At 31.9% G+C, this 12,565-nt stretch overlaps 3 protein-coding genes across 3 annotated transcripts in view; 2 read left to right on the forward strand and 1 right to left on the reverse strand.

Annotated features, from left to right (window-relative positions):
* Positions 1-12,565, forward strand: part of Cv-c (crossveinless c) — a 517,053-nt gene that overhangs the window by 460,241 nt on the left and 44,247 nt on the right. The gene's annotated exons all lie outside the window — the stretch shown is intronic.
* Positions 86-3,154, reverse strand: LOC113401604 (AFG3-like protein 2). The gene is made up of 2 exons (XM_026641578.2): positions 1,533-3,154; positions 86-1,022 (listed from the first exon to the last, which is right to left on the reverse strand). The coding sequence occupies exons 1-2, from the start codon at positions 2,983-2,985 to the stop codon at positions 157-159; spliced, it is 2,319 nt and encodes a 772-aa protein (XP_026497363.1). The 5' UTR covers positions 2,986-3,154; the 3' UTR covers positions 86-156.
* On the forward strand, positions 3,692-9,085 carry LOC113401605 (serine/threonine-protein kinase 40-like). Its single transcript, XM_026641579.2, has 7 exons — positions 3,692-4,379; positions 4,606-4,839; positions 5,411-5,543; positions 6,127-6,307; positions 6,953-7,046; positions 7,480-7,671; positions 8,333-9,085. Exons 1-7 carry the CDS (start codon positions 3,900-3,902, stop codon positions 8,903-8,905), a joined length of 1,887 nt encoding a protein of 628 aa, XP_026497364.1. The 5' UTR covers positions 3,692-3,899; the 3' UTR covers positions 8,906-9,085.

Genomic DNA, 12,565 nt, shown 5'->3' on the forward strand with positions numbered 1-12,565 from the left:
CATTTTCATCTATTAAGAATATTTTTTTACTGTATTAAGCCAAATATAAGTTTGTTCATCCTTTATTTAAACAAAAAGCCTTAAATCTTAAGGTAATATATTTATTTCACATAAACTGACTAAAAACTCAACAATCTATGTACTACATAAAATAGCTTAATTTTTACTAGGGCTTGCTCCTGATGGTATGCTGTCTGGGGGTGGTGTGGAGGGTTGTTTCTCTTTATTCCAATCTTTTAACCCTTCAGGTAAGGTTGTATCTTCATCTAGTGAACCAGTACCTTCAACGAATTCTTCATAAGTACTCTTTTCTGGGAATGGTCTGGGACCTAAGAGTTCAATCATATCATCCCTGCTTAAGATTTCTTGTTTCAATAGCCTCTCAGCAACCTTTTCTATGTTTGTTTTATGTTTTGTTAACAGATCAGTTGTATGTTTATGTGCAGTATTTATCAAATCTCTGACTTCTGAATCAATCAACTCTGCGGTTTTTTCTGAATATGGTTTATCAATGACCATTTCTCCTGGTTGTGGCATTTCGAAAGAAACATTACCTACTTTAGCATTCATACCATAATGAACTATTTGGGCGTATGCACTTTGAGTTATTTTTTTAAGGTCGTCTTGGGCTCCTGTTGTAATTCTACCAAAGAAAATCTCTTCACTGACTCGCCCACCAAGAGTCATGCACATTCTATCAAAAAGTTGTTCCTTGCTATAAAGATACTGTTCTTTTGGTAGATATTGTGCATATCCAAGTCCCTTACCTCTTGGGATAATTGACACTTTTAGTAAGGGATCTGCATGTTGTAGGTACCAACCTGCAACTGCATGTCCTGCCTCATGATAAGCAACAATCTTTCTTTCATCCGGTTGCAGTACGTTGGATTTCTTCTCCATACCTGCCACCACTCTTTCTATAGCTTGTTCGAAGTTCTTCATCGTAATGTCGTTAGCTAACTCTCTTGCAGCTATAAGAGCTGCTTCATTGCATACATTGGCTATGTCGGCACCGGTGAAACCTATAAATAGAAATTGTTACAGATATTAATATTACTTATATTTATATTACTTATATTTGTTTTCTTATAACTTATTGTTAAAATAGTAAAATACATATTGATTTTTATTTTTAATTGAAATTTTGAAATATATATTTCTTAATATTCATTAACTTCATAATGGGTTATACTTGTTGGAATCTTATTGGAATTCTAATTAAATTCTTCTAGGTAAACCAGTTTATATGTAATTTTTGCAATATTATCCCACACAAACAATTATATTCAATGACATATTCCTGTAAGAGCTTATTGGAGTTTTATTATACTAATATAACTTACACCAGAGCCTTCAATTTTAAAATTTAAAGAAAAATTTTATAATTTATTTTTAAATCTGATTTTGATAAATATAAGCTTCAGCTTGGTGGTTTTTTTGAAGTTGAAAATATACTAAATGGATTTCTTGCAATATAATACAATGTCAGTGGTGTGGAATCTATCAATACCTATAGTGGCATAAATACAAACCTGGAGTTAAGGCAGCCATTTTACGAGCCAAGTTATCTTTATTAATTGTGGTCTTTAAAGGTGACAGATGTACTTTGAAAATTGATGCTCTTCCTTTAATATCTGGAGCTGGTACAAAGATCTGTCTATCAAATCTACCCGGTCTTAGCAAGGCTTTATCCAAAATATCAACTCTGTTTGTAGCAGCTAAAACTACAACATTTGTTGTTGTGTTAAAGCCGTCCATCTCAACAAGCAGTTGGTTTAGTGTATTTTCCTGTTCAGAATGACCACCAAAGCTTCGGCCACCCCTCTTTCTGCCCACAGCATCTATTTCATCAATAAAGAGAATGCAAGGTGCATGTTTACGGGCCATAGAGAACATGTCCCTTACTCTTGATGGACCTACTCCCACAAACATTTCCAAAAACTCAGAACCTGATACTGTGAGGAAAGGAACATTTGCTTCTCCTGCTGTAGCTTTAGCCAGTAAAGTTTTTCCAGTACCAGGAGGGCCAGTAAGTAAAGCTCCTTTAGGAATTTTTGCACCCAAGTCAATATATTGCTGTGGATTTTTCAGGAAATTAACAAATTCCATAATTTCTATTTTAGCTTCTTCACACCCAGCTACATCTTGGAATTTTACACCAATGTCAGTTGGATTGATAAGTTTTGCAGTAGACTCCATCACTCCACCAAAGAGACCTCCTCCCTTACGTCCACCCCGGCCCATCATATCGGCTGATCTTCTCATCATATATATTAAAAAACCAATAATTAGTAAGGTTGGCAACATTCCAGTTAAGCTTGCTGCTTCAACCTCAGTCTTGTAGATGACAGGAACAAAGTTAGGTGGTTCAATACTCATTTCAATTTGTGCATTTTCTAAATTTCTTTCAAATGAATCAACACTTCCAATTGCAAACCAGATAATCTTTCCTTCGAGAGCAGAACCTTGTAATCTTACCCGAACCCATTTCTTATTTATAACTTCTAATTTTTCGACAAGTCCTTTGTTAAGATATAAGTTAACAAAGTCACGCCAGCTAATTTCTCTGTATCGAAGTTCAAAGTAAGCTATAGAAGCTAGTAAAGTTACAATTCCCATAGCCCCAAACATCATCCATTTTTCTCTATCTGGGCCTTCATAACCACTGCGACCTGAACCTCTTCCCCCTCCTGAAGAGCCAGAAAACATATTCATGTTCCATTTATCTTGAGATGAGCTCGATTTAGGGCTAGGCGGCGTACTTTTCGACGGTGCAGGTGATGCATCTGTTTCAGGTTTTTTAGCTTGTTTTTGGCCACCTTCGGGCTGAAAATATTTTTCGAATCCTTTCGGAGGCTTCTTGCAAAATTCGTACCATTGATTCAATACAGAATCAAGAGCCGGAACACCAATGGGTTGAAATTTATGTCCATTGAAATGTAGTTTCGATAGTTGTGTTTGCGTAAGCCTAAGACCCTTCCACATACTGTTATTATGGTATTTATTATTTACAACTAATATTTTATTGAAATATTTCGCAATAAGATGGATTATTATGTCACAAAAACCGTCAGAAAGTACTTAAGTCTCCACAAAACATGGTTAAAAATATCTGTCAATACTGTTCAGATTGGTGTTGCACATTGCACAAGAAAAAATATTATCTCGTAAGTCATACATACTGTCAAATATATTTTAGTATCTACATTTCTAACTTCATTTTTTACTCTTAGAGGTTTTAGTATTTTGTACGTGGAAATAATGTACAAATTGTATATTATCACCTTATTTATTGTAGACTGCGAACTTTATTTAACATTTTTAGTAATATCAACATTAAAACGTCTTTAAACTAAAAAAAAAATGTAGAATACAAACTTGATGAATGCTTGATTTTAAGTTATCGGTCTGAGTTTTATATTTGAATATATTTTAAAATATAACAAGATTAGTATATAATACAACTAGTATTAAATATTAGTAGGTATGATTATTATACAAGCGACGATATTTATAAATATTAAACTAGAATATGAAATAAAAATTAATAAATTTGAAAAGTTAGCTTTTTAAATGTATTTGTAACAACGATAAATATTATATCGTCTTTTTAAAACTTGATATAAACATAGATTAATCTATGGCTATTTATTAATTAATAAAAACATCTGCATTTAAATAATATAGAATAAAGATAAAGTGGACATAAACGTAGTGATTCCATTCTCTTTGGTGGACATCTGTCCAAGTAAATAAAAGAATTAGATTTTCTCTTTTTACCGTTGGTATAATACAAAAAACAATGCTGTAACAAACGTCTTTTAAACTAACATTAAATTTGTGACTCAACAGTTTTGCAGTGCAAAGTTTTGTTAAGCTATTTTAATTTGTTATAAGTTATGGATCAAGAGAAACCAGGGTGCAGTGTAAATCATGGAAAACGGACTCGACCTTTGTTACTGCAACCAAGTCCCAAGATTGCGAGAATATCAGCCTATGCAAGTTCAACGTCTAGCTCTGTGCTTAAAAATTCAAAAAAATTAGGTCCTAATTCGCCTAGAAAGACTAAATTGTCTTATAACAAAAGTGACGTACCAGCATTAGGGACACCTGTTCCCGACTATCATGTTCGAAAGGCTGGTCCTTATTTGTTAGGCCCTAAACTGGGGCCTAGTCCTGTTAAAAGTATAGTTCAGTGTTTAGCACGTAAAGAAAAGACTGATGATTATTACCAAATAAAAATCTTGACTCTTCGTAATGAAGGACAAGTTGAAACGCAAGATGATAGACAAGGGAAGATGCTTTTACACACGGAGTATTCATTATTATCACTTCTTAAGGATCAGGATGGTGTTATTCATCACCATGGGCTATTTAAGGTATACTCATTATTATTTAATTTATTATAATAAATTAAAATGGTATTTGTGTTTAGACAAGAGTATTTGTATTCATATAATTGTATCAAAATTATATTTTCATAAAAATTATGAATTTAAACAGACTCTTTATCAAAACTTGTAATGCAGTTGTATCTCTGATAGATATTTTATTTTATTCAATTAAATATTTACAATGTTATTCATAGTGAACTTAAATTTTCAGGATCATGCCTTAGATGAAGTACCAAATCCAAATGGTCCGGGATTTGTTTACACGGGTCGAGTTCGACAAAGACTTTTTTTAGTATTAGACAGTGTTAATGCACATCAGTTTAGCGAGAAAGGCAGTGAACTTATCAATCTTCAACAGTATGTTACAAAAGTGAAAAAAGTACCAGAGAAAGAAGCCATATTAATATTCTATGATATAGTCAGGGTTGTAGCTAATTTGCATAAGGTAAATTGTTTTATTCATATTAATAATTATTTTACACAAAAATAACAACCTGTACATGGCCCACCATTGGTCAAAGGTCTTCTCTCTCCTTATAGAGTATACCACCGTTTAGGTTGTTAGGTTAGGAATACATTACATTTAGTAGAATATCATCTGGAATAATATGTATGTTTCTCCAAATTGTGTTCCTTTTAACGCGTAAATGCATGAAGCTGGGTGTGTAATTATAAATCAATGAAGTAAAATTAAGTAAGATGTAGATGTGGAAATGTTATATTAATTAATTTAATTCTCTTGCCATTTTTAGTAGTCTGATTTATAGATTTCCAAAATGTGTGAAAGATATCTAGCACCTATCTATCTTTTATAGATAAGTCACAGTTTTTATGTTTAAAAGAATTGATAAATTTAATTTATCATTTATTGAAGTTAGTTTAATTTGATTCTGACACAAAATGTTGATTGTAATATTTGTTTCATATAAATTTCTATTTCAATAATACACAGCCCATTATGAGGTCAATAGTTAGTTTAAATATAAAGATATTAATGAAATTATTTAATTTTTCAGAGAAACATTGTGCACAGAGACTTAAAACTTGGCAATATAGTGTTGAATCAGCGAACAGGGCGAGTAGTTATAACAAATTTCTGTCTTGGAACACATTTAGGAAGTGACAGGGATCTTTTGAAAGACCAAAGAGGTAAGACTACATACTAATAAAAAACATATTTTATACTATGATTTTTAATTAAAATATTTATAAGTTATTAATTTTAACATTCACTGAGCATAGAGTGATATATATAGTTTTTTTTATTGTGTAAATACATTATAACATTGGGTGGACAAGATCCATCTGAATTTTAATTGATCCATGAAAATTGGGGCATGACTACTATACTATACTATGTCTCCCAGGTTATGCTATGTATTTATAGTATGAGTAAAGTATATATGTATTCGTAAGGTCTAATAAAATATAACATGGGACACAATGGGTGCTTATTTTAATTAAATCCGACATAATGGTCCTTGAGCCACAGTATTGCTGTTGCGTAAACAATATTAGTTATAAAAAGTTAACTTTTAATAAAGTAATCTGAAACAACAACAAACAACTTATAATCGAACAGGCACAATTGCTTGGGGCAGGCTCCGATTAATGCCTGCCCGCTCTAAGAGTCGCGTTCAAGTTTGACTTCGCTATGACGTCACTATTGCGTTTGTTAGTGGAGCTCGTTTCTCTGACATAGATAATATATATTTTAATCTTTTCATTGAAGGTTCCCCAGCTTACATATCACCAGATGTTTTGATGTGTAAACCTTACCTCGGTAAACCATCTGACATGTGGGCTCTCGGCGTGGTCCTCTACACTATGTTATATGGCCAATTTCCATTCTGCGATACGAGTCTGGCGCAGTTGTTTAGTCGCATACAAGCTGCAAATTATAATATACCACCGTAAGTAAGATACTCTATAATAAAGCATTAGGTACTTAATATTTGCATGGCATAATTTATGCTTCCACCCATCCCCTCCACTGAAGTAGAAATCTTGTGTTAGGAATGGGTATGATTAGTCATATAAATAATTATTTAAATAAAATATTTCATATTTGAAACATTGGAATTCAGTTAGCGACGAAAATTCTTCAAGAACTCGTTTATCTTCAGCATTACCCTCTCAAAGGATTAAAAGATAGCGCATGTCCTTTCTTAGGGTTCAAGCTTGTTTCGTATTAAACTTCATCAAAATTGATTCATTTGTGTTCATTCATTCATTCGAGTTACTTTCGCATTTAAAATATTAGTATAGATTATTTTAATAGACAAAGGCAAAACAGATCAGTGTGTTCTTCTGCCCTATCTTAACAGATAAAAAAAAAACTAAAAGGATGGTATCCTTATATTATTATATTACGTTATATTTTAGTTTTTATTTGTTTGGTTGCTGTTGGGGAGCTTTAGTATTATCAATATATATACAAAAACGAATGTATACTTTTACTCAAATTTTCAACTAAGATCGTGTTCGAATTTCGAATAAAGGGCGAATACTATCAATAATATATATATTTAATAATATCTATAATGTATTTTTTTAAGGGACGGCAACTCTGTGCAAGTGTCTGACAACACAGTATTTTTAATTCAAAGGCTGCTTGTCAAAGATCCTAAACACAGACTATTAGCAGATCAGGTAATTTATACAAATTTATTAAAAAAATATTTCATTTAAGTAGATAGACTGGTTGATATCTGTGGTAAGTGGTACCTACTTACTCTCACTTATATAATCGAACTGTTAGAAATATTAAGCATTCCTTATATCGTCAATGCATTACCAACCTAAGATGGACAAGGGACATAGCTCTTGTGTCTGTAATTAATTTGGTTCACTCTCTTTACAAATCGGAATACAATAATACTAAGTATTGCTGCTTGACAGTAGAATATAAGATGAGGGGGGGAGGTATCTACCCAGGTAGGCTTGCACAAAACACCATAGTTTTATTCATGAATTTTAACATCCGTTATTTTATCCGAGTTTCAGTTCCCTTTATCTTACTTATTATTGTTCTAGTAAAACTTGTATATGATACTAATGTTTATATTATGTGTATTTGTTTTAGGTTTTAGACCAATTGTCAAGTATAATAGCGAGCTACGTAGTTATACCGAATCCACCTGAAGATTTACAAGTTGTACCTGACATTCCACTGGACGAAGAGAAAGAGAAACCTGCGAATGGTGGATCGAGTGAAATAGATAGAAAACCATTCCTAACAATACCTGAGAGTGGGGAGAGAACGCCTAATTCTAATGTGAGTTATTAGATAAATCATAGTTAGTTGAATAGTGATTTGTCTCATTCTGTTATAAGTAATTTGACATATGAAAGAAGAAGAAGAGCATCATACAACTACTCTACAGCCGTGTTGGCTTAGGGGCTAGTTTATAAATTCATCCAAAATCATTTTCTTTGGTTGTTTTTTACAAATTACTCAGTGACCACCTGGAATCTAGAAGTTGGTAGTGTTTACTTTACTACGTTATGCGTAGCTTGCTCAGTCGCCCTTGAGAATGGGTGTCTGTAATGTTGGATCCAATCTATCTAAAATTGGACTTGGAGCATTTGTCTGCAATCGAGTCATTTTTTTTACAATGTTGGTAAAATTAATTTGAGTATATGCAAGTGTGTAATGTAAGCTAGAGTGTGAGTTCTATTGCTACGCTCAGAGTATTTATGTAGGCACACACACACTAAGTTAAATGACAGACGAAATTCATAGTCAACTGGAAGTATACTCTCCTACATGTTGAGAACTTCAAATAACGATGATATTTATTCAAAGAAGTTGACTTAAGACTAACGCTTAGTATGGGCTTCCCGCGTCTTCCTGGATTTAATGCACTATATGTTCAGTTCTAAATTAGATTTTGATGGATTTCGAGTGCCTATTGTATTTAAAATATGTTTTTCAGGACGAGCTTGGAGTGTTCTGCGTACCCCTTCCCGACTTCCTAGCTCTAAACTTTCCATCACCGACCAGAGTCACGCAAAGCAGTATACTCGTCCATCCGACGACACCAGTTGAATCGACCAATCAGACGCAACGGCAAATAACCGTGCAGAGAATTGGTCGAGACGCAAGACCGTTACTTCCATGCGAAATAGCAAGATACCAGCACATGTTCACACCGAATCAACGTCCAGAAGCTTCTAGAAGATCCGAAGTTCAGAACTTTGTTCCGGAAACGAGGAGCGATCGTCCGGAAAGTTCTAGATTAAGAACGTTAGCTCAGAGGATACCTAGATTGAATGCAGTAGCGTCAACGTCTAATCCAGATTTCAGAGTCATACCCTGGTCTGAGAGATCTAGACTGCAGATGGATAGATTAGACCAGGATTACGTTTTAAGATTGCCGGTTCTAGATATTTCTAGAATGCCTAGTAATAGAATTATGAATCCAGCTCCGATACATACGGTGAATCCTGAAGCTGTTGTAAATAACCCGAGACCACCTGCGGAGAATTCAGAACTTGAGTATAATTGAAATAATAATATATATCACAATATATATATAAGGGTAAAATGTAGTGTATTATATGCGCTATTTCTGCTTTATTGATAGATTTAATTTTTTAAAAAAAATAAAAATAATACAATGGCCTTGGGAACATAAAGAAATGGTAGTTTATATAGTATTTTTTTAGAAATGAAATTTGCATAAATATTTTTGAACTTAAATGTTCAAATATTTATTTCTTGTTTAACTTTCAATGTTGTTTCGATATATTAATTGTCATGGCAACACTTAATAACTTCAACTTGAATTGCTACGGTTTCATTTAGCAGCAAGTTACAACAATGATGTTTTGTATATCATTTGACTAAATTATATGTGTGATTGTTCAATAGGACAGAATTATTAGTTAAGAAAAAAAGTTTTAACCTGTCTTGTATATGTTCAACAAAAATAGAGATAAATTATTTGGCAATTTTGTTCTACAACTGCAGCGATATTGTAAATATGATTAGTGTATTAAAAAAGTTTTAGACAAAACATTATTCGAACCAAATAAACCTTAAAAACATTTATTGAAAAATTACGAAAACTCTCCCATCATAGAAGACAGCTTAAAATCCTAAGATCCAACAGCCAGGGGTAGAAATAAAGCTGTTTGATATTTGGTATGATTAACGATTTTATTATCTGTGTATGGTCTGGTCAAAATAGATTAACAAACTTGGTTTCGGTTGGGATTTTTGATATTTAATTTGAAATTCAGCTATATGTGTAACATGGAGCAGCTTTGTGAAATAAGGTCCAAATCTTCCCGTCAAAGGGAGGGGTCTTAACCCACCCGTGGATCATTTACAGGAGTTACTTTTTAACTAAGACTTGTACCAATTTACAGCTTATACGCGAATTATTATAAACATGCCACTATTTTTTTGTCTCTTTTGATCGTTCTAACAATGTAACGTGGTCCAAAAAATAAAACGATTTTATTAATATTGCCATTTTACATATAAATGATTTGTTTTTGAGTACAAATTCGCTAAATATAGGCACGAGAAGTCTCACGCCGGGTCCCCTGTATTTAACGAATCGATTTTGTTTGTGTTACGAGTAAGAATACGTTTTTTAACAACCATTATTTTACCCATTGCCTTCCTTTTATGTTTTTGCTCAACGTTATCATTTTTTTTTATTTTTATAATATAACATTTTATCTCTAGTAATTCATAATTGATAGAATTCACTGACGTTTCAATGAGCTTGTAATCGAAGGTCTCGTTTGATGTAGTCCACTCAAAGTAATCACTTGTATGCCTCGAAGAGCACGTAAAGTCGTTTGCCCCACACCTACTCTTATAACAAATAACAATATATAGTATACCTTTCATTTGCGTACACAATGCATGCATAGCTATCACTCCTGCGCAGTTGTCTCCGTCTAGAATAGCCGCCGCAGCAATCATCCTGGATGTTATGGACGTGTAGTTTCGGACCTGGATATGGATATTTGAATAATATGTTACCGGTTACGGATACGAAAATATTTAGGATTATACGATTATTTCGGACAGATTAAGATTATTTAGAAATTTTAAAAGAAAAAATTATAAGATATGAATTTAACTTTACTTGTAGGCTAATATTTAGTATTAGGTATAACCGATAATAAAAACAAATAGCTTTAAAATACATTTAGCTAATCTCTTTAAGTATAACACTATGCAAAAACAAGATCAGAATATACATATTTTTTATCGCTTTCGGTTACGGAGCTCCATAACATCCCCGAAACAACATCGGAAATTTGAGGGCTGCCAATGTAAAAAAAAAACTGAAAATATTGTTTTAATTTAGTGTAGACGTGTATTGAAATACGTTTGGGTAGTTTATTGAAACAGATTATTTTACCTCTTAATCATAAATAGTTGAAACAGTTTTGATTACTTTTACGACTATTGTACATACATACATATAACGCTTGTATGAACAATATAATACGTTATTATAGTAAGGAATTGAGATATATTGGAGACAAAATTGGAAAACGGCGAATGTCTGACCAAGTTATTAATAATTTACTTAAAAGTTATTTTTACCTTGGGCACAAAAATAACGACGTAATAAAAAAAATACACATTAATTAAAAATGATGAATGTACTCTTAAATATCGTAGAGATCTGTACTGTTCAACCTCCAGGGTTATTTTTTATTAGATGTATATGTTTATTAGACTAAACTAGGTACAAAAATATATGGGCACAACTTCAGAATCGCTCACGACTTGCTTGAAACGATTTAATTTATCAAGATTTTTTTAAAATTTTCTGTAATTTGAGTGTGATAATTGCTATTGAATTGAGCTCAAATTATTTACGAAATTCTTCATATTCATTTCACACATTAAATTAGTTTTCAACATAAATGTATATTACATATTTATAAAATTGATTACTTAAAGCTGTCGTCCATTACTGTAATTATAGTTGTTTTAAGAACAAAATATAAGATAATTTAATTTTCTCTTTAATTAATTAGCGTATATTTGTGAAAATATTTCGTTGGTAGACATTGTTTAAACTGTCAAAAAAAAAAACAATATATATTTCCCGCCAATTTATAAATGACATTTGAATCGGATGAATGTTTTACATTTTTTTGTAAGTTCTGTTGTTTATTTTTTTATATAATGTAATGAACTGATTTTAGATACTTCGACTTTTTTGTTACGTATTCAATGTCGGTGTTTTAAAGTATTATAAGTAGACAATTTTGTTATCTGTTAGATACATCGTGGTATGTAGACTAATAAAGATGTATTTTAAAAATATAATTGTTTTATTTCCTGTATCGTTTCTTTTCTGCAGTGGATTATCATTACGGCAACGCAGCTGCAAGCCCATACCGTCTTGCAGATGTCCATGGACGATGGTAGTCACTTCCCATCAGGTGTGCCGCCTATTCCTTTGCCACCGATAGCATGAAATAAAATGCAGGCTATTGTTAACGAATACAGATTATACTGGAAGACGCCGACTCTAACCAAGGTGACAAGAAATAAATTGCAGTAAAATGATAATTTTAATTCAATTGGGACATCTTGTCCTTTAAAATACAAATACAATTATGCTTTATTTTACACCAAAAATTATAAAATATAAAGTACAAAAGCGGTCTTATCGTTTAAATAGCGATTTCTGCCAGACGACCTTTGGGTACAGGATTTGTAGTTGAAGTTGCGGTGAGGAGACCACTTAAATAAAATAAAATAAATAACATTATAATTTAAGCTATACATACACTACTTATTTAAATATATAAATATTTATACATACAATATATAATATAATGCTCATAAAAATATATATACTGTTAATATTAACAATAATTTTAATGTGATCACATTTTCAGAAAATGATTAATTTTTCGAACGAATTACTAACATATTTAAGAACACGATAGATGGTATTTATTTTCATTGGGTAAAATTAAAAGTTAAAAGAATCCTGATGAACCATCTATGTATATATTAACATCCACATCCGACTTTAATTACTTTTATTTTGAATAGGATTACTGACTTATTGTGACATTTATCGTGTATAATATATTTTCGGTAAAAGAAAACATCTTGGGATAAAATTATTTTACATATATTCTACGAATATATATCACCGTTAAATTGTAAATAC

This window comes from Vanessa tameamea, chromosome 20, assembly GCF_037043105.1.
Source record: "Vanessa tameamea isolate UH-Manoa-2023 chromosome 20, ilVanTame1 primary haplotype, whole genome shotgun sequence".
NCBI lineage: Eukaryota > Metazoa > Arthropoda > Insecta > Lepidoptera > Nymphalidae > Vanessa > Vanessa tameamea.

Excerpts from the sequence above, each read along its gene's own strand:
- LOC113401604 (XM_026641578.2), bottom strand. The coding sequence starts at position 2,985 with ATGTGGAAGGGTCTTAGGCTTACGCAAACACAACTATCGAAACTACAT. Across the intron at positions 1,023-1,532 it reads AATGGCTGCCTTAACTCCAG|GTTTCACCGGTGCCGACATA; the intron begins GTTTGTATTTAT and ends TTCTATTTATAG.
- LOC113401605 (XM_026641579.2), top strand. The coding sequence starts at position 3,900 with ATGGATCAAGAGAAACCAGGGTGCAGTGTAAATCATGGAAAACGGACT. Across the intron at positions 5,544-6,126 it reads TCTTTTGAAAGACCAAAGAG|GTTCCCCAGCTTACATATCA; the intron begins GTAAGACTACAT and ends TTTTCATTGAAG. Across the intron at positions 7,672-8,332 it reads AGAGAACGCCTAATTCTAAT|GACGAGCTTGGAGTGTTCTG; the intron begins GTGAGTTATTAG and ends TATGTTTTTCAG.